Source organism: Podarcis filfolensis, assembly GCF_964270895.1.
Source record: "Podarcis filfolensis genome assembly, chromosome: 1".
In the NCBI taxonomy this organism is placed as follows: Eukaryota; Metazoa; Chordata; class Lepidosauria; order Squamata; family Lacertidae; genus Podarcis; species Podarcis filfolensis.
The window spans coordinates 119,758,074-119,785,031 of NC_139604.1; the positions used below are offsets into that span (position 1 = coordinate 119,758,074).

General features: G+C 43.2%; 1 protein-coding gene across 1 annotated transcript in view; it reads right to left on the reverse strand.

Moving 5' to 3' along the window:
- The window catches only part of BEGAIN (brain enriched guanylate kinase associated), a 177,882-nt gene that overhangs the window by 66,701 nt on the left and 84,223 nt on the right, over positions 1-26,958 (reverse strand). The window contains exons 3-5 of the mRNA XM_083614916.1: positions 20,918-21,007; positions 12,603-12,764; positions 8,922-8,988 (exon numbers count right to left, since the gene is read on the reverse strand). Coding sequence (XP_083471042.1) covers positions 8,922-8,988; positions 12,603-12,764; positions 20,918-21,007 — 319 coding nt within the window. The remainder of the gene's footprint in view (positions 1-8,921; positions 8,989-12,602; positions 12,765-20,917; positions 21,008-26,958) is intronic.

The following is a 26,958-nucleotide window of genomic DNA, read 5'->3' on the forward strand; positions in this document are numbered from 1 at the left end:
ACTATTTCCATATGTGGTGGACCTGCGATAAGGTAAAAAAATTTTGGGAATCAATTTATAATGAACTCAAAAAAATATTTAGATATACTTTCCCCAAAAGACCGGAAGCGTGTCTATTAGGCTTAATAGGAACAGAAATTAAAATAGAAGATCAAAATTTGTTCATGTATGCTACAGCTGCCGCGAGGACCCTTCTGGCCCAAAGATGGAAAGTACAAGATATACCAACTATTCAGGAGTGGCAGGCGAAGTTGACAGAATATGCAGAACTTGCCAAACTGTCAGGGAGGATCCGGGACCAGGGAGATCAAAGATACCAAAATAACTGGAGTAAATTTATTGAATATTTAAAGAAGAATTGTAAAGAGGTCAAGACACTAGCAGGATTGACAGAATACTTCCAATGTATAATAGTACTAATATGAGAATGATGTGCGTGATGGAAAGAGGATAAATATACCAGTTGTGGGGAGGGAGGGGGGTCGCGACTCGGCAGAGTCAAAGGGAATGTATGGTGCTATTACAATTTGTTGGAAAAGAATATGTAAGGAAAACAATAAAAATTCACTTGGAGAAAAAAAAAGAGTAACTGGTTGATGGCAGCGGGGAAGAGAGCACAGTGGTGGCACAGGGCAGTGGCGTAGCGTGGGTTGTCAGCACCCGGGGCAAGGCAAGCAATTTGCGCCCCCTAACCCGTGGATTTGCGCCCCCTAACCCGTGGATTTGCGCCCCTAACCCTAAGCCCCAGATGTTGCGCCCGGTGCGGCCGGCCCCCCCCTGCACCCCCCACGCTACGCCACTGGCACAGGGATCAATAGACCGTTAAATGTCCGGGGACCCTGTGTGATCGCCATACAGCCATTTACCTACCTTTCTACCCAGACCAGCGTGAATTGGAGGGCTCCCGATGCAGCTGCCCTGTTAAGCCTTGTTACTCCCTGGTGAACATTTGGATCTCAAAGAACTGGTCCATGTTTGCTTCCCCAAGTTCCTTGGCATCTCTGCCCATGATCCTGTAGATTCTGATTGCACTTGAAATCTATGTCTTATCTGGGATTTTAGCAATAGTTTCACTCCTGGGAGGAGGAAAGTTGGCCAGACTTTTGCAGTGTCAAGCTGGCAGACCTCATGCATTTTTGTTCTTTTATAAAGGGCGACGACTTTGAAGATGACTTTGAGCAGTTGAAGTGATTTAAAGCATCTCGCTTACTATTTCTTTTCTGAGAACAGCTTTTTTTTTTTTTAGTATGCCCTGTGAAAGTTAAGCGTGGATGACCTAAATATAGGCTCTATAGAGGAGCTGCAACTCAAAAGACAATCAAAGTTTAGAGTCAGCCTGACAAGCTCATTTTTCTAGGCATTTGGTGATGATAGCTCTGAATTTTCTGATAACATCCAGAGTAAAGTCAATAATTTGAAGTGGGACTCAGGGATACTTTGCCCTTAGTGGAGAATATTCTAGATTAAATTTCTCCACATCCCAAAGCATTTTTTGAATAGCTTTTCTTCCTTAAAAGATTGGGGTTTCTTTTCTCTGATGGACGTAGATGATGACCACAATATGTGATTTCATATTTGAGTGGAACTACACATTATAACAGGCTGGCATGGGGTCATTTTTTACTTTCAGGAGAATTTTAAAAACATTCTGGTGTGCACAGGCGTTGATTGATCTTGGGCATGGCAGATGTGAAATGAATAACTGTGGAGTGTGTGTTTGCATTTAAAAGTTTTCAAATGTTCTAAATACTTTTAGATGGTTTTTAAATGTTTTTACTTCATTTGAAATTGTAACATTAATCTTATAAGAACACAAGAAGGGCCTGGTGAATCATGCCAATGGCCCATCTAAATAAATAAATTGTTGTATGTCTTTGTTTCTCAATTTGATCCTTTTACATGGTTTTATATGTATTGTGGCATTTTATGCGTTGTGACTACAGTTATTTTTATTGATCATAGTTTAGTAATTATTTACAGTATTATAATTGTTAAGAGTGAATATCTGTATAATTATTACTTGTTTGTTTAATTATTAATTGCTTGTGTTAAATATGTATTCTGTAGTTGACCTCCTTTGTAATGCTTTATTTTGAAATCTTTATTTTAGTTTTCTGTTAATTACGGTGCTTTGACTGTATATTCTACATTGAAACATTAAAATGCAGCCTCATCACAGGAGGAGAAAGGAAAAAAGAAAGAGGGGGAGGGAATCAAATTGACTCCAAGCCAAAGGCCAGGCGGAACAACTCTGTCTTACCGGCCCTGTGGAAAGAAATCAGATCCTGCAGGGCCCTGGTCTCATGAGGCAGAGCATTCCACCAGGCTGGAGCCAGAGTTGAAAAGGCCCTGGCTCTGGTTGAGGCTAATCTAACTTCCTTAGGGCCCGGGACCTCTAGGGTGTTGCTATTTATGGACCTTAAGGTCCTCCATGGGGCATACCGGGAGAGGCGGTCCTGTAGGTACGAGGGTCCTAGGCTGTGAAGGGCTTTAAAGGTCAAAAGCAGCACCTTAAATCTGGCCCTGTACTCCACCGGGAGCCAGTGCAGCTGGAAAAGCACAGGGTGAATATGCTCCCATGGCAGAGACCCCATGAGGAGCCTCGCTGCAGCATTCTGCACCCGCTTCTGGGTCAGCTTCAAGGGCAGCCCTGCATAGAGCGAATTACAGTAGTCAAGCCTGGAGGTGACCGTTGCATGGATCACTGTGGCCAGAAAGGTGAAAGGTGGCATACAAATTAAAAGTGAAATGAAAGTGTGTGTGTGTGGGGGGGGGAGGATCCTGTTTTTGAAGTTGCCAGCCAGATGCCTGTGGGAAATCTTCAATTCCCCTTCATACGTTTGGAGAGAAAATTCTCTCATCTGATGGCTTGGAGGCAAGTAAGTGCAGAGATCTGAAGCACATGGACAACAACTCCTGTCATTAGCAACCATTGGTCATGCTGACTGGGATTGATGGGAGATGTAGTCAAAAACATCTAGACAGCACCAAGTTCAGCGGTCTTTTTCCCCCAGTCGGAACTCAATTCTGACACCTCTCAAGTGGGTGCCATTGCCATTATAAGAGAACAAGGGAGGTGTTCATGGTGAGTTCCAGCACCTATTTTTCTAAAAAAAACAGAACTCACTCAGTTGATATAAAGAAAACACGCATTCTAATTTCCTGATCTGGAGTTTAAATGTGTGGCCAATTTGCGGGCAGAGATGTACCAAAATTTGATTCAGTTGGCTGTAGAAAGTTGCATTGTGCGGAAACCTGCCCTCCAGTTTCTTGACAGTGCCCTGCCCAGCCCAATCTGGCTCTCGTCTTATTATCCATAGACCCAAAATCAAACGATAATGTAAAATGCAGAGATAATAAGATTAAGATTATTAGCTCCATTAGCAATACCCTTCTATTGGAAACAATTTATTGAAATTCCCAGTGAAATCTGATTAAATAATATTTGGAATGTGACTGTATCAGAACGCCTCACTTGCCACAAGAGAGCAATTAAAGATACTTCAAGGAGGGATACTTGGGGTGAGATTGGCTCCTTTCTTTACCTTTATAAATAAGACAGAAAATACTGCTGTTCCACCCTCAACACAATAATCTTTAAAAAAGATAATTTGAATTGATAAATGCGTAAATAAATCTATTGGTTGTGTTCTTTGTACTGAATATGAGACTTTATAAGAATGTACCACTGGGCAAGTTACTGTTATTGTATGTTGTTCTTGAATTTCAATGAAAAACAATAAAAATTTATTGGGGGGCGGGGAAGAGAATTAACCTGAGTTAATTTGGGCTTTGGTAGAATACCGTGCACATCGCTAATAAAAAAGAACTCTGCCTATGAGAATTTCCCTGCCATTTCCCCTCCCCTTTGATAATTTTTGAATGTAGGGGGGCCACTAGGTGGCGCATCGGAAGATGGCTGACAATAACATCTCTCCGACCCACACGAGGTAATTTGGAGGCTATGATGGGGGTAATTAGCCTCCTTAACCCCCCCAGGATTGTGGGGGGGACGGCCCTTGCCTGCTGTGCCCTATACCACCCCCGAATTTGTGGGGGTAGGGGCACTAGGCACAAAGCCCTCCTGTGGGATTCCGGCACTCCTGGATGCCGTCCCTGATTCGCGCTGCTAGTTGCAAGCATCTTCAAAAGAAACAATTTGGACGAGATAAATTGCACATGCTTCAAGGAAAAAGGGGAGTAAAGACTGCTGACAGAAGAGATCTCTGATAACAAGACAAGAATAAAATATGAGAAGATACGTCAAGATACGGTATGACTGAGGGGGGAGGGGGAAAAAAACCTGCCTTCCTTTTTCTTATGTGATTTAACAAGAATCCCCTCCCCTAATGAGTCAGAAACTAAGGACTTAAGCTGTGGATTTAAGGCTGTGTGGAGATAAACTTTCGAACCAAAGCAATGTTTCAAGATGAAGCTGGAAAGCTAAGAGTTTTGGAATGACGCAGTTAAAAATGCCGTCGCCATTTTGGGAGGCATTGTTGGAGCTCTTGGGTCTGGGAGGAGAAAGAGAGAAATAGAGTTGTTTACATATCGTGGATCAACTTCTCGGTGGGATTTAAGAGCAACAAATGCCAAATTTATGATGGAAAGAGCGATGTTATCTACGAAGGAAATATATGGAAACCATCTGGACTTAGTGGAGGAACGGGAAATCCACACAGGATTATTATTTTGCTTATCGGCTTAAGGAGACTAACAGAAGAGATCGTAAAGGAAAAATAGAAATTATATGAACAAGATATGATGTGGAAACACCAAGATAAGACTGGATAGAATTATGAATTTTGTTTGGACTGATTGGGACTGATTTGGACATTAACGCAGTAATAAGAAGATGATCTGAATCCCCCTTTGGATCTTGAAGTATGGGTTCCCCCAACAAAATTTAAAAATTTGGCTTTGTAATTTGGAATTTATGTGATGTGATTTAATTTGATGTGATTGGCCAGTTAATAAATTTTTTTTTTTAAAAAAGATAATTTTTGAATGTATTTTTTTCCTCTCATTAATGGATGGAAAATGGTTGGCAGGGAATGCCGCTAGCATTTGGTAATTCTTCTTTGCAGCAGAATTTGATCAGTCCCAGGACATTTTGAGGTGAAGTATGTCTATTGATGGGAAGAGAGCTTAAAAACAAACTCATAAGAATAGTTTATGCCTGTTATATGTGGGTAGAGGTTGTGCCATAAAACATTGCGTAATAGAACCCTCAAGGGATTTGTCACAAAGATAAACCTGTCACGCCCTTGGACAAGGTAATTCAAGATGCTGTTATTAAGCCTCAGAAACAGAATGCAGAACATGGAGAAAGTGAGTGATGTATAAAATTCCTATGGCAGCCAGGATGTTCAACATTAATCTATAGGAAAGAACAATCCGCTCAACGTCTAATACTAAGATGGTGGCTGAGCGGAACATTGGAAAGACAAATTCTTCAAAGGGCCAAAGCAACCTTTGTAAAACTTAAGAACTGTAACCAGCACGGCTTTGAAAATCAGTGGATTTTCAAATCATAATCATCATTGTTAGCATGATAAATCTCAAATATTTTAAAATGCATTCCTTCATGGAAGTCACACAAGGAACATGCATTCACAGTTAGATCAAAGGCAGTCTCCAACCCTTATCATTAACACGAGTGAACGCCCCATTCAAATATAGTGAGCCATCTAATACGTTCTCCTAATGGCATGATTGCCGTTGCTGCCACAGTTTCTTCCATGCCAAGCAGAGGATGCCTTAAAAGCTCTCTTGCCCTGGGTTGCTGTTAAGTTGTGTTAGCAATTAGATAGGGCAAGGGGCTTGGGAAGCCATTTTCTATCTGAACGCCACATTCCCTTTTAGGCAGCATTCTGGAGGCCACACGCCAGTGGTGGGTGGGCCTTGAGGTGATAGTAGGCAGAGAAACAAATGTTAATTTCCGCATTATACAGCGGTCATGTGTCAGGGACTGGCTGGATTAGGAGGAATAGTAGGAGCCGCTGCCTGGGAGCCCCCCTCCAGGAGGACAAGAAAGATGAGGAAGAAGAAGAAGAGTTTGGATTTGAAATCCCACTTTATTACTACCTGAAGGAGTCTCAAAGCGGCTAACATTCTCCTGTCCCTTCCTCCCCCACAACAAACACTCTGTGAGGTGAGTGGGGATGAGACTTCAGAGAAGTGTGACTGGCCCAAGGTCACCCAGCAGCTGCATGTGGAGGAGCGGAGACGCGAACCCGGTTCCCCAGATTACGAGTCTACCGCTCTTAACCAATACACCACACTGGCTGTCACAGGACTTGTGGTGGTGGGACAGTGGGGAGGAGGCTGGGGAAGGGATGAGCTGGGAGGTGCTGGAAGCAATCAAGGCGGGTCTGAAGGAGTAGGCCCTTCCAGAACACTGGCTGGAGGCTGGATGTCTCGATGTGAGCGCAGATGCAGACAGGAAGGAATCAGAGGGTACATTTGCCATCCTGCAGCAGGACAGTCTCAGTCCTGCTGGCTCTCCTTCTTTCACACCCTGCTCCAGGGGAGTCCTGCATGGTGCAGAGCAAAGGGCCAGACAGGCCCAGAGGAGGAGTTCACCCCTATGTCACGGTCTCCGTCTGTTGGGGAGGGCTCCAGAGTTGAGAGGCCAGAGGAGAAAGGTGGGGCTGGTGGTCAGTTTCCAGCAAACTTCTCAAGCTGAAGGAGTCGAGCCAGGGAGACCCCGCTGTGTTTACTTTTTTGGTGAATGAAAGTCAATTGCATGCCAAGCCCCTAGCTTTTTCCTGACCTGCAGAGAACCAGCATTTCCCTGCCAGCCTCATGACATCATGTTTCTAGACCTACTCACAAATTCTTCTCTGTCCTCCTTCCAGGCAAGCAAGAAGCGCTCGCTGCCAGAGCTCAAAGGACAAGTTCCACTCAGGTAAAAACACTGAAGGAAGGTACAAAGCAGAGCTGGTGAGGAGTGTGGCTCAGGAACCCTCCTGTTACCTGGGGAGAGTCTGAAGGACCAGTTAGAGTGGTCTACAGGGTCATATTTGGCCCCCAGGCTTGAGGTCCTGCATCCCTGAGATATGGGTGTGGGCCTAACAGAGATACAGAGGGTCCTACTATGGCCTCACATTCACACTATACCTTTAAAACCTCTTTTAAACTTTAAGGAAGTTCAAACTCCTAAACTAAAAGGAAGAATGGCATGGTGGCCTCCTTAGATGGCCCCAATTAGAGTTGTTTTGATAAAAATCTCAAGGTTCTCCTTCGCACCAGCTGGAGATCTCACACAATGGAGTGAAGGGTCTACTGTTTTGTATGATCCTGTTTGACGGCACGGCAGGGGATGCAGTTGTGTCAGGCATCTAAATTTGGCGATGCCTTGTGACAAATTAGCAAGAATAATTTCTCGAGGGGAGGGGGCGTTTCCATTAAACAGCAACACTCTGAAGTCTCTTCCTTGAATTTTGACCCATTTTATAGGTGTCTTGTGCTTTATAATTCTGCAGGATAAGTCACTGCTGTTCCCATGCAGAAGCGGGCAACCTTGAGTAAAAGATAGTCCCTTGTTTAAGGGTATGCAGTAAATTTTATTGCAGAGCAAGGAGTCTGAACCTTGGGGTCTGAGATTTCTTTTCAAAACCCTCACTCAGCCTCCCCCAACCTGCTGCTTCCCAGATGTTGCTGGACTACAGCCCCCATCTGCTCCTGCCAGCATGACCAATGGCCAGGGATGATGGGTATTATAGTTGCAAGTACTTGGAAGGCAACGGGTAGAGATGGGGAAGGGAAGCCTGATTCTGTTCACATTGAAAGGCTCACCTATGTCAGTCACACTTACTGAAACAATATATGAACCAAAACACAGCCATCCTTTAAAGTTCACACTTCCGCAAATCTTGGAGCTGGGCAAAAGTGTCAAGCCACCTGAGGTTCAGTTCGTTTCAAGATAAATATTGCAAGAGATGGAGGACCATCTCAATGTCTCTACATGTGCTGGATTGATTTTGCATAATATGTCTGTTGTGATCCATTCCTGTGATGGTTCTACAGGCCAAAGGACAAGATATCAACCCGCCTGCCCCCCTAAATAAAGAATAAAATAATAAAATAAAATAAAATAGCAGGTTGCAACACTGGCAAAAAAAAAAAAAAAAGTTGAGTTGGGAGTAAGATTTAGATATTGAACGACTCTTATCTTCCCAAAGCTTAGGTAAAGGTAAAGGGACCCTTGACCATTAGGTCCAGTCATGGACGACTCTGGGGTTGCGGCGCTCATCTCGCTTTATTGGCCGAGGGAGCCGGCGTACAGCTTCCGGGTCATGTGGCCAGCATGACTAAGCCGCTTCTGGTGAACCAGAGCAGCGCACGGAAACGCCGTTTACCTTCCCGCCGGAGTGGTACCTATTTATCTACTTGCACTTTGATGTGCTTTTGAACTGCTAGGTTGGCAGGAGCTTATTCTTCATTAAATCTGAAGCCAGAGCCTGGAAGGAAGGATATTGCTCTGTTGACTAGGTAAGGACAAGAAGCCCCAATGTTTATACCAGGCCTAGCCAAACTTACACACCCCTTTTCAGCTTGAAAAAGGCTCAATGATATAAGAAGACAAGCCAATGGCCCACAGAACCAACGCAGTCAATAATATATGAAGACAGACCATCTTTGCCATTTCTGCTATCCCTATAACGAAACCCAGGTCATTTCTTCTTTGCTGGCTCTTTCCCTTCCCTGAACACTTGAATGCCAAGGCTGGAGTCTAACATCTGGACCACAAATCTCATTGCAGGTTATCCATTCCTGCCCTACAGTGATACGGTTAGGATCACACTGTCAAAGCTTAAATGTAAGTTTCTTCAGTGCCAGCTCTCTGTCACGATGTTATGCGCTTGAAGAATCATAAAGATATATAGAATAGTAATATAACAACCCCCTGTACTTACCATCCTGTACAATTTGTCTTCTAGGTCTTGATTAATTCTTTGTAAGGCTAGGTAATTGTTTTGTATCCTAAAACAAAGATGAAATCATATAATTAACATACCTCTGCACACTCAGCACCACACTGTTTAACGTCAATTTTTGCATAAGAGATTGCAATTTACTTCCCCCACTAACGCTTCTTAGCTTATTTGATCCTTGCTTTCTGCCGCTTAGCAAAGCCTTTTTGATTAACGGAAAGCTAAGATTTGCAGACTTCAAAATCCCACCCAGTCTTTGAGAGAACTGATTTGTAACAAGGTGCTTTGAGGTTTCAATCCTGGCTCTTGAGGCAGGGCCACAGCTCAGTGGTGGAGCATCCACTTTGCATGCAGCCTGGGTTCAGTCCCTCACTTCTCCAGGCAGGGCTGGGAACATTCTCTGTCTGAAACCAGGGAGAGCAGATCCTAGACAGTGTAGAAAATACTAAGCTAGACAGACCAATTGCCTGACTTAGTGAAAGGCTGCTTCCTAAGGTTATGGGTCTATTGACACATAAATCATTCTGGAGTTGTTGTTTTTTTTTGGGGGGGGGTAAAATGCAGATGCCATTTCTCATAAACTTGCCATGGTGCCAACGCAAAACGGCTGCCATGGACAACAAAAATGTACAATTATTGTATAATTTCATCTTGTCCTTATCTACCTTAAATAAAGTGTTGTTTTTTTTAAAAAAAGAAATTACACAATTGAATATAAATAGATGGGAAACGGCTATGTATAGTGAATACTTATCTACTTTTAAAAAATTTCACCTATGATCTTTTTCTTTTACCTCTTTATTTTTTCTTTGTTCTTTTTTTCTTTTTTTCTGATACCTTACCTTTCATTTCACTCCTTTATTGTGAATAGCATTTTATAGAGATATAAATAACTGTAAATATGAAAAGAGACAACGTATTCTCTAATTCTTTTCCTTGGTTATATGTATTTTCTTTTTCTTTTGTATTTTCTTTTGTTGTAAATATGTAGGTTTTCTAATTTGTACTTAATAAAAATTGTTTTTTAAAAATGTACAATTATTCTGTACCGGTGAGTACTCTTACAATTTTTTTTTTATAGGTATACATCTAATATGTTTTCAGTTTACCCCTCTCATGCCAATGCAGAGACTGATGCAGAGCTAGTCCTGCCATTAGGCAAAGTGAGGCCACAGCTAATTATTAGTTATTTGATTAATTGATATTGTATTTTTGCTTCCAGGGAGCAGGAGAGATTATTGTGGGATTTTCTGCTTCAGGTGCCACAATAATTTGGCTGGGTTTGGCTACTATGCACCTTTATTTTGGTGTGTGTGTGTGTGTGTGTGTGTTTACTGCTTTGCTTCAGGCCCTGAATGAATGTGCCACGTAGATGCTGGGAAACAGACACATTATAGATATACATTGGTAAATGGGAGAGCCAGCTGGGGTATACTTAGGCTAGTTAGTGTCTCTCAGCCTAACCTACCTACCACATAGGCTTCTTGTGGGGGTAAAGAAGTGAGAAAACTGTGTATTATGCCGAGAGCTCCTTGGAGCAAAGGTGAGATAAAAAATGGACTCCATAATATTTCACCCATCGTAGCTCCCTGCTGAGTATATAAACCCAGAATTGCTTTTTTTAAAAAAATGAAATGTCCCTGAGGAAACAAAAGAGAGGTTGAAACACACTGACAGTAGTGCCCTGGTGCTCTGGCATTGGTGAAATCCACCTTTTTGAAGCATTTTCATATCATTTAGCTTCGCCAAGTCAAAATTGTGTGCAGGGACCTTTTCTGAGAACAGTTTCAGTCCTCTGCAAAACCTGGCCCCTTTTTGTGATGAGGTAACAATGTTCTCAGCATAGCTCCAGGCTGACAACCTTTCAGAATGAGGATTGCCCAGTTGGCAATTACGAGAGGAAAACATCTTTCCAACGTATTTCAAAGAAATCATCCTAATGGAATATATTTGGATTAAATGTGCGGTATTTTGAATGCTACAAGATGAGATCTACAACCAGAGCCTAGACCCAGCATTCCACTGAAAAGATGTAGCACGGCAAATCTTATGATCAGTTCCCATTGCTCATCACTGTGAAGTTCATTTTCTAGTAACATGGCAAAAATGGTCTCTTAGAAGACAGCAGGGGATTGTAAAATGTGTCCTCTCTTGAATTACTGAGCCCCCAAAGGAGTCTTACTGAGACAATGCAGAACGCAGGTGGAAGCATAAGAAATGTTGCCCATGGTGAAGTTATTGTGAGGGAAAGGAAACTTTTGCAAGTGAAATCCCCTGAAAGCCCGTGTGAGACAGGGCTGGTGCTTGGTCTTTGCTCAGAACCGAGTTTTGACTTCAGAGTTTCACTTCTATTCTGATTCCAAAGCAAAAAATAAATCAAAACCAACCACACCCTCTGCTAGAGATCCTTGAGGGAATTCAAACCTTGCAAATGCTGCTGCCGACCAGATCTGCACCTCCCAGATGAATGCGCAGATCAGAACATGACTAGCCGCATTGGATTTTTCCACTTCCCCAAATGTTGCAGTGCAGTTCTATATATACAGCAATAGATTTCAAGGCAAAATATGTTACAAAATGTGTAACTGGATGTGAATTTTTTGTTAGGATCTCTTTTAAATTGCAGATTTAAAAGCAGAAACGAAACAGAATGAACAAATGCAAAAGTGACATGGGCCAGAAAGAGACGGATCTGTCCATCTTATCCACTTTTGAAAATGGACAGAAGATCTGCCAAGGAAGATAGAAACCATCTTCTGGGCAAAAGAGGCCTTGCTGCAGTGTTTTTTTGCTTGCTACTCCTGAGCTGTACAATATCCACCCATGGGCTGCATATTAAGCACATTTCCTTCCAGAATTCCACACATCTACAGCATTCACCAACTGTTTGTTGTTCTACTCCTTTGCTGCTCACTTTTTTGGTGTTCTATTGGATTGTTCTAAACTTGTTTTCCTGTCTGTATTCATTTGACAGTCAACTGCTTTTAAACTATTGGGGGAAGGTTGAATAAAAAGATTGTGAGTGGATGAATAACCGAAAGGGTTTATCCACAGAACCTTTTCCACCACTGGTCTTGAGCACTATTCACAACACAGCGACCTCTGAAAACATTACTGATAGTAGTTACTAATGATTTGGAGACTCAGTGTATGATTATGGGGATCCTCATAATAAGCCACACTTGGTGGGACAGAATATGCTACATGGAGGCTATTTTTCTTCCAGTCTTGGCAAATGTTGGTCCTTACTGGTCAATGAGCAAAATTAAAGTGTGATATTTATTGGCGTGTCTTAAAATGAGCCAGTAGGGCTGCAGCACTCTGTTAAGTAACTTGAGAATCAGCCCCATGAAGTTAGATGGTGCTTATTTTTGAGCAGACATATATATGATTGTGCTGCTAATCTCAAAAATGGGTCAAAGACTCACTTTTGGTCTTTGCACATGGGCCATGTTGAAGGTCCAAGAGAGGATTAAAAACGGCCATTTACGGAAGGAAGTTGCTTAGAAATTTGAAGGTGGTTGCTTAGAAATTTGCCAGTTAATGTTAGCATTTCCTGATGGCCTCCTTCAGCATTTCCAGCAGATTGCAACATTTCCCAAATTACCTAAAGTGAAATATGACATTTCTTTTGAGGAAAGGTCAGTGAATTCAACAACTAACCGTCTCAGCTTTTCAGTCACTTTTTCAAGTTCTTCCTGAGCACGTCTGAGTTCTACTTCAAGATATTGGCGTGTAGAATCAAATTCTGTTTCAAGCATTTCCAGTTTGTGAGTTGTGTAGGAGAGACGCTTGCGAAGTTCCCCCTTCTGTTCCTGCAACGTGCTGGAAAGACAAAAGATTTGCATCTGATTAACAGCTTGACGGAGGTCCTAGTGACAGAAGTGGTCACAGTCTGCGTAAATTATACTACTTTAATGTAATATAATGAATCATAGTTCTTAATTGTTCACATTCAGCACTGCTGTCATTATAGCTGTCCTGTGGATCAAGATTACAGGCTTGCTGCTATATGACATTTGGAAAATGTAAATCACCGCCAACGTTTGTTTTTGGAATTCGCTCAGGAACATACAAAACTGACTTATTCCAAGTCAGAATGTTGGCCTAAGCAGCTCAGAACTGTCTATTTTGGATTGGCTGTGGCTCTCCATTGTGTCAGCCACATTTATCAATTTATCCATTGGTTTATTTATTCAATTCATCCCCACTTTCTCCCAAAGGAGCCCAGGATGGAAAACACACAAGAAGTAAAATGACCAAAACATTTAAAAAGCAATTCCTGTACATATGCAGATTGGCAAAGATCTTCACTTTAAAAGTATTGTTGAAAGATAAAGGTCTTCAGTAGGAATCAAAATGACAACAGAGATGGTACCTGTCTAACATTGAACAGGAGAGAATTCAGAAGGGTACGCGCTACAACACTGAAAGCTTATTCCTGTGCAGAAAGGAATTTCTGATAAAATGGTACCTGCAGGAGGCTCTTTTTGTCAGAACGCACTGATCATTTGGCTATATCCTGAGTATAGGAGTCTTTTTCCAGTCTGGTTAAAAGGTAAAGGGACCCCTGACCATTAGGTCCAGTCGTGGCAGACTCTGGGGTTGCGGCGCTCATCTTGCTTTATTGGCCGAGGGCGGCGGTGTACAGCTGGTCATGTGGCCAGCATGACTAAGCCGCTTCTGGCGAACCAGAGCAGCGCACGGAAACGCCGTTTACCTTCCCACCAGAGCGGTACCTATTTATCTACTTGCACTTTGACGTGCTTTCGAACTGCTAGGTTGGCAGGAGCAGGGACCGAGCAACAGGAGCTCACCCTGTCGCGGGGATTCGAACCGCCAACCTTCTGATCGGCAAGTCGTAGGCTCAGTGGTTTAACCCACAGCGCCACCCACGTCCCTCCAGTCTGGTTACTTGATAGGAAATGACAGTGCATGGATCTGGGACGTTTTGCACACAAAACGCAAGGAGATGGATAAAACTGAACCCTTCTTTTCATGGAAAGAGATCTTCCATAAATGGAAAGCTCTTTGATGACAAGGAGACTCCCACCAACGGAAAGGGGAGCGGGGAGGTGATTTTTACTGATTCTCCCTCCCCACTGTGCTAACCTAGGCCCAAAGAACAATCAGCTTCAGCAAACTTTAGTGAACAGCAGCCATGAAGGCCTAAAATGAATGAAAAGGATGGAAACAATAGATAAATTCTAGGTCCCTTTGTGGAGGCTGCTTTTTGCTAGCTCTCAGTTGCAGTCAGACGAGACACTGGCTTCCTGAGTGATAAGTACATGTATGATAAGGTTAAAAAAATAATTAAACCTAATAACATGCTAAGAAAAGGGTGCTCTATCTAGGTCTCAGGACTCGCCATAGGCCACACCCCTTCTCAGTCCTATTTCATATCTTTCTCCAGTGTTTTCTGGGTAGAGAGCAGTGTGGAAGTGTGTGTAGAAGCTGGCCTATGGCACAAAGGTAAAATTGATATTTTCTGCCCCGCCCACTTTCGTCTCTAGACCCGCCCAACCACCCCTAGCATGGGGCCCCCAGAAAGTTGCCCAGAAGGAAATGTGGCCATTGGTCTGAAATAAAAAGGTTCTCCACCCCTGTGATAAAAAGGACAGCAACAACAACAACAACAGTGTCACAATGGAAGTGGGATTATAAAGACGGTTGGATTGTTTTGAAGAAAATACTCGAAGGTGCCAAAGTGACGATGACTTAAGGAAATGCCGGAAAAGCAATACAGTGGTGCCTCGCAAGACGAAAAGAATCCGTTCCGCGAGTCTCTTCGTCTTGCGGTTTTTTCGTCTTGCGAAGCAAGCCCATTAGCGGCTTAGCGGATTAGCGCTATTAGCGGCTTAGCAGGCTTAGCGGATCAGCTGATAAGCGGCTTAGGGATCAGCTGTTAAGCGGCTTAGCGGCTTAGGGATCAGCTGTTAAGCGGCTTAGCGGCTTAGGGATCAGCTGATAAGCGGCTTAGCGGCTTGGGAAAAAGGGGGGAAAAGGAAAAAAACCCCGCAGGAACTCGCAAGACATTTTCGTCTTGCGAAGCAAGCCCATAGGAAATTCGTTTTGCGAAGCACCTCCAAAACGGAAAACCCTTTCGTCTAGCGGGTTTTCCGTCTTGCGAGGCATTCGTCTTGCAGGGCACCACTGTACTTTCCCCTAGTTAGAGATGAACACCCACAATCTACAGCTTACATGAGCTACAGTTTAAATTTATTGCTCCCCCCATTGCTCCCAAAGAAGTCCAGGATGGCAAACACACAAGCAGTAAAAAACAGTTACTAATTCATATGCAGACTGGGAAAGATCCCTACTTTGAAAGACTTGTTGAAAGTGGAAGGTCTTCAGTGGGATTAAGGATTGATGTTTTTATTATGTTTTTAGATATGTTGTAAGCTGCCCAGAGTGGCTGGGGAAACCCAGTCAGATGGGTGGGGTATAAATAATAAAATTATTATTATTATTAGGCACCAAAAAGACAACAGGGATGGTAATTCTCTAATGTTTAATGGGAGGGAATTCTGATGTGTACTGTAGGTACCGCGAAACTAAAATGGTTTCTTTTCTTCCACACGGTTCATTTGAACAAATGGTCCTTTCTCTCCCATGAGGGGGGTTTGGGCATATTAACATGATGCACAGAAAGCTGAACCTCAGGTACTGAGGGGTCATAGCGCAGTTGTATGCTCACTTGCAGTTGGTTTCTTGGTCGATGCTCTGCACCCCAGTCATAGGATCGCAGACAGGGAAAGAGCCCTGCCTAAGCGTCAGTGCCAGTCAGATAAGAACCTGGATATGGCTGAAATCGGGCACATATTCAAATGGGAGCAAAGAGGCCTAGGACTGAAGGGGTACACAAATTACTTCCCCCACTCTGTATAGCTCCATATATGTACAACCATGTGGAAGAAATGTAGTGCAGATGCACAGTGATGCTCATGAACAGGACAGCACTTTCCCAATCACATATTTTTTTTTAAAAAATGAAATAATTTTCTCATATTTCCAATCTTAAGTTCAATACATTTCCACATTAGGTTGCAAATCACCAGCAATTCTGGGAGAATTTCTTTTACACATTTTTGTATATAGATATTTTCCCATTATACACACATTTTTGCAAAACAATTTCCTGTTGTTGTTGTTATTATTGCAATTTATTATCCGCCCATCGCCCTAAGGTCTCAGGGCAGGTTACAACAATTGAAACACAACATTAATATCAGAACACAACGCTAACAACAGTTTTAGACAACTTAAAATTACAGCGATAAGGTGGGTCCCGGAAATATGCACTGAAAGTATCAAAAGCCAGGGCAAAGAACTCACGAAAAGCTATACAAGGAAGGTGCTAGAATGCACCTCTGTGGGAAGTGTGTTCCACAACTTAGGAGCTGCCACAGGGAAGGCCCTCTCCTGAGTCACCCTTCCTGAGCTTCTGAGGGCAGTGGAGCAACCAAGACAGCTCCCTCCACTGATCTTAGCTCTCAGTAGGATGTGTAGGGAAGGAGAAGGGCCTATTTGGGGACTGTGTAATATTGGGCTTTAAACACTAATATGAGTGCCTTGAATTGAGCCTGGAAATGAACTGGCAACCAGTAAAAACGCTAATAATGCACCATTGCGTTTTATTTCTCCTAATATATGCATTCACACACACGGTTTACCATGGTATATGCATTTTTGTAGACCTCTCTTGGCTGAAGAATGGCATTGCAAAATTCGGAGAACTGCAAATTTTGAAGGATGGCTGTTTCAAAAGGAGTGAATTAGGTGAGATCTCAGATCTGGTGGTCAGTATAAGGCACCTTCCTGTGTTCCTATAGCAGGGAATGGGCAAACGGGTTCTTGTTTCTTTGAGCAAAAAAGGGACAGCGTTTAGCTAAGGCTGCTAAGTTTTCAGCCAGCTCCCATAGCTGGGATTTTAATAGCAGCTTCTCCTGGAAACATTTGGAGGTGAAAATGCTTATCTCCGTGCCCATTTCTGATTGGGGCAGACTTCCACCAGGGTCAGCTTCCTGCATGTAGAATTTGGCCGCAAGTCATAACTAATGAGAATAGCAGTTTGACCTCCTGGTTTCCTCAACTCCAGCTGCTATTAAAGACACAAGAGCAGGTCAGGGTGAGCTCCTCCACCCCGCTGCCCCCTGGCCAGCTGACAATGCTACAGCCAGTTTGCTTCTAATAGGTAATTTGGTTAAGTAAAGCAGAGATGAAATGAAGTCAAGTGTATATATAAGAATACACAGAACTATTGTTGGCCTGTATTTGCACACGTGTTTTTTTATAGATTTCTTTGCTGCTCTTTAAAAAAAACGAGCTTCAGAAAATGCATTTCAAAAAAAAACTTAACATTAATAGCAAATGGCAAACAGTGAAAAGATTCCTCCCGTCTAAATCCTGAAAAGAATGCATAGCAACACAGAGATAATGATCAAGGGTTGGCTTTCTGCAGGTAATGTTCCTCTTGAGCATAGAGCAGGCATCCCCAAACTCGGCCCTCCAGCTGTTTTGGGACTACAACTCCCATCATCCCTAGGACCAGTGGTCAGGGATGATGGGAATTGTAGTTCCAAGACAGCTGGAGGGCTGAGTTTGGGAGTGCCTGGCATAGAGGATCTACAGCTTGGTCTCCTCCCACTTCACAAGAGACTTCTAAGAACATAAGTACCTAAGAAGAGCCTGCTGGATCAGGCCAATGGCCCATCTAGTCCAGCATCCTGTTCTCACAGTGGCCAGCCAGATGCCTGTGGGAAACGCCCATGCAGGGCCCAAGCACAAGAGCACTCTCCCCTCTTGTGCTTTCCAGCAACTTGTATTTCAGAAGCAACTGTGGAGGCTAGTGGCTAGTAGCCATCGATAGCCTTGTTCTCCAGGAGTTTGACCACTCCTCTGTTATATATTCAGTGGTCAGCATTTGCCTGAGCTTGAGTCTGGACTAAGGATTCTGAGCCCCTGTGTTCTGATTCCATACATGATATCCAATCACAGAACATTTCAGGATTTGGGCCACTGCCATTGGCCCTTAAACTCTTGAGTTATGATTCACAGCTTGGGAGTTTAGACAGCCAATCATGTTGAGAGTGGGAGTGGCCCAGGCCTTCAGAAATGTATATAAGCAGTTGCTTTGCCCCTGTTGTCCAGTTCTGTTCGTTCAAATAAAGGTTCTTGTTGTCATCACTGTGTCTTGCTTCGTGGGAACGTACCTACACTTCAAGAACCATCCCAGCTTGTGGTCACCATTGCGTCCTGTGGGAGTGACTTCCTTTTATCTGACCTAAATCTTCCAATATTCAGCTTCACAGTATGTCCACAAGTCGTAGTGTTACGAGAGAGGGAGAAAAGCCCCTCTTCAGCTACAGTTTTTATGCCATGCATAATTTTGTGTTCTATCATGTCACCTCTTGCTCGCAAGCTTTCCTCACAGTGGAGAAACACCATCCCCTTGGCTTTACTTTTCTGAACCTAAAAATACTTCCCCTAGACATTAGGTTGGCCACTGAGAACAAGATTCTGGGCTAGGTGGCCTTGTGTGCCTTCATGGCATGGAAAGGAGTCATGTTCCCCCAGCAATAAAACATTGTGAGAAGAAAGCCTGGAGCGCTACAGGCTTCTAAACAGAGAGAACGCCATTGCTAACCTGACCTGGAGTCTTCATAATGCATTGCTAGTTTTTATTAACAAGATATCTGGTTTTGCTGAAGAGACAGTTCTGAGGGTTATATATCTGGGGGAGGTGAAGCTGCATGCTGGAGGAAGATAAATTACTCTGCTCAGACCAAGACATACAGGGGAGTTGCTGCCAAATTCAACAATGACTAAGGGAATCTAAAGTAGGCTGGACACGTAAGGAAGCTGGGATTGTCAAACATCAGCCTTCTGAGCCTCTGTAGTGTGCATTTCACTTCAAATTATACTAGATGATGCAGGTTGCCTAATTCTGGTAATCTGATAGGAAAAGGAAGAGAGTGGCATCATCATCATCATTTTTATTTGGATTTCTTACTCGTCTTTCACCATAAGGTCCCAGGATGGGTAACAACAATACAATATTACACCCAAATTATTCCTTTCCTCAGTAACTCTCTAACCTTTTTGCCCTGCTGGAGTATTGTATTTCCGAAAGACCAATTTCAGTACATAAAAACAGAAATTCTCTTTCTCAGTGAAATGCTCAGATGCCTTTGATGTGTGTATACAAACTTCCTTGCTCCCACCAAAAATAAAACTTTTGTATGTTCATGTCTGAGCCTAAGAAGAACAATAACAATAAAACACAATGTTAAAACCAGTTAAAGCATTTTACGTTCAGAAGAATAAGGCATATCTCTTGCCATAGACATACAAAAGGCGCCATCATGCTCTGCGGTTTGGTTGTTGTGGGGGTAAGGTAGGGGTGGGTCAGGCAGTGCAAGAATAGACAAGGGGTGCATGTGGTGCAAAGGGAGGTGGGTTTGGTTGAATATGGGGGAAGGGCTAAGAGTGGCAACAGTCATATATATATGTACACACATATATAGACAAGGGTAAAGATGTGCCTTCTCAGAATATGATGGGAGCTATACAATGAAGGAGTGCATGCTGAACTTTCCTCCATCCCATTTTCTGATTTTGAATTGTACCTCTAAAGCTTTTACCAGAAAACGAAAACTAGATAGATACATAGACACATGTTAAACGGCCACAGCTTTCAACACCGATGACGAGCACCAGAAACAGGGAGCATGTCATCCTCCTCCTCACCTGCCCAAAGAAACGAATTATTGCATAAGTTCCCTGAGAATGGAATCCTAGAAGGAACCAAGGAGCTATTCTGTTGCTACTTTTTCCACACAGAGAACCAAATTTCTGGGAGGCAGAGATTAAAGGTAAACACTTAAAAAAAAAAAGCAGACAGCTAAAAAGAATAAAGCAAGCCATCCAACCAACCTCTGGCTATGAAGAGATGGCTTGAGTCCAACAGCAGTGATATTGAGAAGTGCTTATTTTCAATGCTACGGTTGCCAACTGACCGGGTGGGGTAAGACTGCTCCCACACTTTTAATAACTTTTAAGAGACTCTGATTCCTTTTCCAGAGTGACAAATACCAAGAGTGGTTTAACAATCAATCCCTTTCCCCAGGAAACTCTGTGAGTTATTATTTATTATGACGTATTGCCTTTATATCTCTTCCTTCCTCCGTGGGACTTGAGGTGCTATACGTAATTCCCCTCCTCCCCATTTTATTCTCATGACAACCCTGTGAAGTAGGTTAGGCTGAGAGGCAGTGACAGATCCAGGGTCATCCATTGAGCTTCACAGCTGAGCAGTAGGTCGATCCCTGGTCTCCCAGGTCACAGTCCAGCACTCTAACCACTAGGCCACAATGGCTGTCCCACAGAAGTGCAACTGTGAAGGGAATGGGGGTTTCTCTAGGCACCCAGAATTCTTCTAGGGAAGCCAGGACTAAAGTGCTACCATAGTTGCTTTAAATGTATGGTGTGAATGTGGCCATGATCTCAATATTGCCCTGGTTGGAAGCAGGGAGGAAGACAAAGCTAGAATGAGCTGGATTTGGTTCCATCTATTGCTAGGCCTCCTGCTTCCATCATCCTACTAATCTCACTGAGCACCAGCCACAACTACATGGAGGGTGTCTTTCACAAGAGCAACCCAAACATGGAGCTGCTGCTGTCCATTGTGATCTTGCAGATTAATGAAGCAACATTTTCTATGAAGCAACGTTCTTGCCAACACATATCGTGTGCTGGTATTAATTACTGCAATGTGCTGCCATGAAATCTGTGGCGAGTACATTCAAGCGGAGCTGTTGTCGGGTCCCTAATTTCCAAAACGCTGCATCTTTTATCTGAGCGGCTGGCAAATGGCTGGCAAGGGAAGAGAGGAGTTTTAAAAAAACAAAAAAAAACAAGCAACAGCAGAAAGTTATAAGAGAAAACATCAACTTGACAAAACATCGCTGTTTAATTACCTGTCCCAGAGGGTAGGTGAAGATTTTGCGAGCCTGCCCTGGAGAATTCTAGGTTGCCATAGGCAGGTTGGCACCCAGGAATTTCGTACCCTGCAGTATGAATAGAGGACAAACCATGGCTAGGAAATGGGTCAAAACAGACATCTGCGTGGTCACCTAGCTAAAAGCCCTGCACATAAGCAGGCAGCAAGCGGGCGGTATCCATATATTTGGATATATCGGTATATAGGATTTGCTAGTATGTCTTGGATTAGGGATGGGTGAATCTGTCCATTTGGGTTTCTCCCAGTTTCTCATTCTTCTTATCTTAAGTTCATTTCTCCACCTTTCCCCGTCATTTTGCAAAGTTTTGTTTTTTTAGAAGTCCTCCCGAAAATTCATCAGCATTTTAATGCTGAATTTCTCCCGATATGCTCATTTTTGTATGCAGTTTTGCCTCATGCACACCTTTTTTTTGCAAAGCAATGCATTTCTATTTGTTAATTTTTACATATATATATATATATATATATATATATATATATATATATATATGCATTTTCCTGCACACTTTACAAGAAGACACATCACTTAGAGAACTGCATTGAAAATTCGGATATACGAATTCTGAAGGCTGGCTATGTTTTTGCTCACAAATTGCATCAGATTGTGCAAATTTAGGCAGGTTTGCATTTAGGTTGAATTTCTCTCCCATCCCTAGTTTGGATACATACAAGATGCAAAATTAGCATGTGATTTATTCAAGCATTTTAACTTCCAACAAGATCTGCTGTCTATATCACAAAGCAGAAGTTCACAGTGCAATCCTACGCATGCCTTCTTTGATGTAAGATTCATTGAGTCCTCAGGCAAGTGTGTTTAGGATTACAGCCTGAAGGCCTCATGCAGTTTGGAGAGCATCTCTCCTCCTCAGTCCTCTGTCTCTCCCTCCCCCCCAGCAATTAGGCTAAGAAATAAGGTCTCATCTCAAAATACATACAGCATTTCTTCCTAAGCCTAATCGCTACACAGGGTGGGGATTTGTGGGGGTATTTGTGTGTGGCAGTAGAGAAGGACCTCACACCAAATTATGCCTTCAATGCAGCAAATAGACTTGAAATCCCATTGATTTGAACAGACCATTCCCCACACATACCCATCATTATGGGGTGGAGGAGGGTGATTTTTGGAGCTGGTGGTGGTGGCAGATGGTGGATTGCACTGTATAGGATTGCAGTGTTAGGGTTAAGATAAGGGATGGGCTTATGCAACCTTTGAGCTTCTGGTGGACATTTCCCCCACCTGCCAATAATCAACCAGAGGGGTTGCAATGGGTCACTGGGATACCTCTAGGTACAGCCTGGTTTGTTTGTTTTTGAAGTCCTTTCACATGATCCACAAGAAAGGAGGCTGGTCCTGTTACTTAAGGTCCTTGGTTGGTTAGCTGGGTCCTGAAATTTTCTTATTTCCAAAACTAGGACCTTTGGGTTGGATTCAGACAATTGTTTTCTAGTACCTAATGTTTTGTCTTGCATGTTACTCATGGGAACCAAGTAAAACGAGGTTTCTGAATCTGTTCAATACATGATGGACACTACAGATAATACTGACTCTTTTTGCCTTTGGGTCAGATTCTTCCCAAGCCCTCATTGAATGCCTTAATCTTAAATGTGCGTATATGTAAACAAATGAATGTGTGAAACTGAGTGATGGCTGTATTTGATTTATATATACCAATTTTTCCTTCCTCACTGGGATGGTGTCAGGCCTGCCAAGAGAGCATCAAGGCAAACACACTGATGTACTTCACCAACCTGGTGCCCTCCAGGCATCAGCTGGTGCTGATGGGAGTTGTAGTCCAAAACCATCTGGAGGGCACCACGTTGGCAAAGGCTGATGCACTGTGTCCACTGCTTCAAAGCTTTGGGGAAGGCAACCTCAAAACCTGGGAAAATCGAATTCTGCATATATCACCGACTGAGCACATCCAGCAGCAGTGGCAGAACAAGAGCTGTGAAATGTTTAAGCAGAGGAAAAAGAAGAAGAAAACGAAGGCACAATGGGGACCAAACCCTGAAGAAGCAAAACATATATTAAGGCAGAGCTAAAGCAGGTTGGAAACCTAACAGAACACCAACAGGTAAGCAGACATGTAACAGGAAGTACTGTATGAAAACCACAGCAGCGCAGCATCAACATCAAGCACCAGTCCTAGTGTTGAATGCAATTTAACCATCTCTCTTTGGTGCAGCTCCTTGTATTTCCACTAAAACCCTTCTGCACTGGTGAGGAAAACAGATCCCCCTTATTTTTAAGTTCTTTATTAATATATATATATATCCACATTTTTCTTCTTTATGGTTGACATTTGTATCCCACCTAACGGTTTTGCAAAAGCAAACAAAAGCAAACAAACAAAACAAGAACAAAACATAACCTGGGGCAGGTGGGGGTGTTTAAAGAATGGATAGCATTCTATTGCTAAAGGTTAAAGCAAAAACAACACCATTATAATAAAGAAAACCCACAAGCATTTGGTGGATAGCACAACCGCACGTGTTCATCACTAGGTGACACTAGATTTAGTTGCATGGGGGGCACGAAGAGTCAAGAGTTTTCCTGTTCCTGTCCTGCTCATGTTGGAGAAAGGCAACAGACTTCCTGTATGGCTCCCTGACCCGTGTGCCCTCTAAGTCAGGGGTCAGCAAACTTTTTCAGCAGGTCCACTGTCCCTCAGACCTTGTGGGGGGCTGGACTATAATTTTTTTTTTGGGGGGGGGAGAACGAATTCCTATGCCCCACAAAAGACGCAGAGATGCATGTTAACTAAAAGCACACATTCTACTCATGTAAAAACATGCTGATTCCCGGACCATCCGCGGATCGGATTTAGAAGGCAATTGAGCTGCACCTGGGCCTTAGTTTGCCTACCCATGCTCTAAGCTATCCATAATAGCCACCATATTTCCCCATCAAAACACAGTGTATGGGATTCGCCTGACAGACCCCATCAACACAACCTGTGCAACAGGAATCCCCCCCGCGTGCCCTCCGCACCCCTGAAATTGGCTCGAGGGAGGGTGTTGGGTGAACTCCCACAAAAGTGCATGGGAGGGGGAGAGTGGGGTCATTCTGTCTGGCAAACTTATACATGCAGAGGGAATGTTTGTACAGTGGTACCTCAGGTTACATATGCTTCAGGTTACATACGCTTCAGGTTACAGACTCCGCTAACCCATAAATAGTGCTTCAGGTTAAGAACTTTGCTTCAGGATGAGAACAGAAATCGTGCTTCGGCGGCGCAGCAGCAGCAGGAGGCCCCATTAGCTAAAGTGGTGCTTCAGGTTAAGAACAGTTTCAGGTTAAGTACGGACCTCTGGAACAAATTAAGTACTTAACCTGAGGTACTACTGTAATGGTGTGATGTTGAATTCCACCTTCTGAGACTGAAATAATATTTACATGACAAATAAACTAAACATCTGTGCACTGGGGAAAAAAGCGACTTTCATTACTTACCCAAATATCACAATAGGGTGGGCCTGCTGAGTTTCGCTGTGGGGTGGGGTGTTCCAACATTCAGGCACCATCGCTGCAGAGAAGGTTAGGCCAGCCAACCTTGGTTCAGTATAGAGGCCAGGTGAAGAAGAGGACCAGTCTCCTGCATCTTTCATAGTTTTGTGGAAGAGGAAATGTGAACAAGTGTAGCTTGCTGTGCAAATTGCATTGCAACCATGTTTAGCAATCTAGTTAGTTTGCATGTCAAGCTACACCTGCTGGCGTTTCCTCTTCTACATAACTATGAAAGGTACAAGAGCCTGGTTTAATTTTTCACCTGGCTACCCTAAAATTCAGGTCATGCTCGTGCTTGGGGCACAGTCCCACTAATGGCCTTTGCACACGAGGAAGCACTTATTAAAAGAAGCATTCCTTGAACTGCCATGTGGAAAGCCATCCAGTCATGTGGAGTCCCACCTCAAGTCAAGGGCTGTTCCAAGACATTTTGCTGCCTGAGGCAGGCCAGCATATGCTGTCCAGAGACTGCTCCTTCCTCCAGCCTCGATGTGCAGCCATTCTACTCATCTAATGCCCCAAAAAGGGATCTGGAGGAAGGACTGAGCCCTGCTGATCACTTTGCTGCTGCAGCAAATTCTGTTTAAATATTGTTTGCATCCACAGAATAGCAGAGGTAGCACAGGTGCCCAAGTGATCTCTGATGAAGGACCCTACGTCATGTTGTCCACAGGCCTCTGACAAGACCAAAAGCAGGACATAAATTCCACACAGAATATATTGTTTTGTTTTATCTCGCTTGTTTGATAAACTCAGAGACTGTGAAAAGTAATGAGGATTAACATCGGAATGATTTATGGGCACTATCGTGAAAATTATGAAAGTAGTAGAAGTATGAGATGATCAGACTCCCTCGACCTCAGAACATGGGAAGATACCTCCATTTTTTAAAATAATTTGGTATAATATTTGGACTGTTTGATTATTGAATAATATGTATAATTTGGAATATTTAATATGGTTTGATTGGATTTTTAAAGTGAAAAATTTAATAAATAGTATTTTTTAAAAAAAGACAAGCCCAAAAGCAATATCCTTCCCATGTGGTTGTTCCTCAGTAACTTCTATCCACTGAGCTTCTATATACAAGAAAATAAGAAGAGGCTTGCTCAGTGAAGCCAAAGGACCATCTAGGCCAGGATCCTCTACTCACAGTGGCTTGTGGGAAGCCTGCAAGCAGGACCTGAGTGCAACAGTGCTATCACATCTACAGCCTGGAGCAACTGGTAACCAACAGCAGAGGCTGAGAATAGCCATAACAGTCATTGAGAGCCTTCTCCTCCCTTAATTTGTCTCATCCTCTTTTAAAGCCACCCAGGTTGGTGACCATCGTCAGCGAATTCTATGGTTTAACTATGTACAGTGTGAGAAAGTCCTTCTTTTTGTCCGTCCTGAATCTTCCAACATTCAGTTTCACTGGATGGCCCCAAATTATAGTATTATGGGAGAGGAAGAAATACTTGAAGGTTTCATATCTAGTGAACTAAGGCTAAATAAGACAAAGTTGGTCACCATTCATATTTAACAATCAGCAGGTCTTCTCCTATCGCTTGCCATTTAGCTAATAGTTGGCTGTTCTGCAGCCAGGAAGTTTTTTTTCTATTATGCCTAGTTAATCAGTACACAACACAATAAGGAGCTGCTAATCAGTAGGTGCTTGTACATGCTTCTGAAATGAGCACTTTGAAAGTACACATCAGTGTTAAAACCAGACTGAGTCTTGCAAAGGTAACCGTGGCTTAGCTAATTTACCAGTTTCCAGAAGCATAAACACAGCCGCCGCCACTGCCAATAAATTCACCAGACCGTGCTCAATTCATTTAATTTTCTAAACTAGAGATGATACTTCAGAATGACTCCAGAGCACACATAACTAGCACAGTACAGAGAAGATGGGCTGGGTGGGGATACGGGAGGAAGGCATAGACCACCTGTTGACTTCAACTATCTGGCATGTTTTCACCACCATAAACTGGAGTGGGTGGAGAACAGGGTGCTGATGACTCAAGCCCTAAAGCTTGGGTGCTAACTGTTAAGGCAGTGCATGCCCCCAGATCCAATCCAAGACAACTCGGTGAGCAGAGGGTTCAGTCTTGCTCAGTTTGGCTGTATACACATGGATGTTCTGCAGGGAACATGAAAATGAAGCCAAAGTGCAACAAGGGGCTATTTGAAAGCCCTCTTGCAAAGAACCTTGTACTGCTCTTTATAGAGGTTGCTGCCTACTTCTCCTTTTTTCCGTCCACCAGCCATTGCCCCACCTTTTGACACACCCAGATTATGTTGAGCTGCAGGTGACTGTGGTGTCTCTCTGTGTGGGAGGATATATGAATCAATATTCCCTATATGTAAAGTACTTGTTGGAACTCTGCTGTTCAAAATTCTTTTTCTTTTTCCTCTTGCTCATTATTAAATTATGTCTGTCTATTCCAGAGATGTAGCTTCGGGGGATTTTTTGGGGTGGGTGTGGGGGTTGTTCTGGCTTTGTG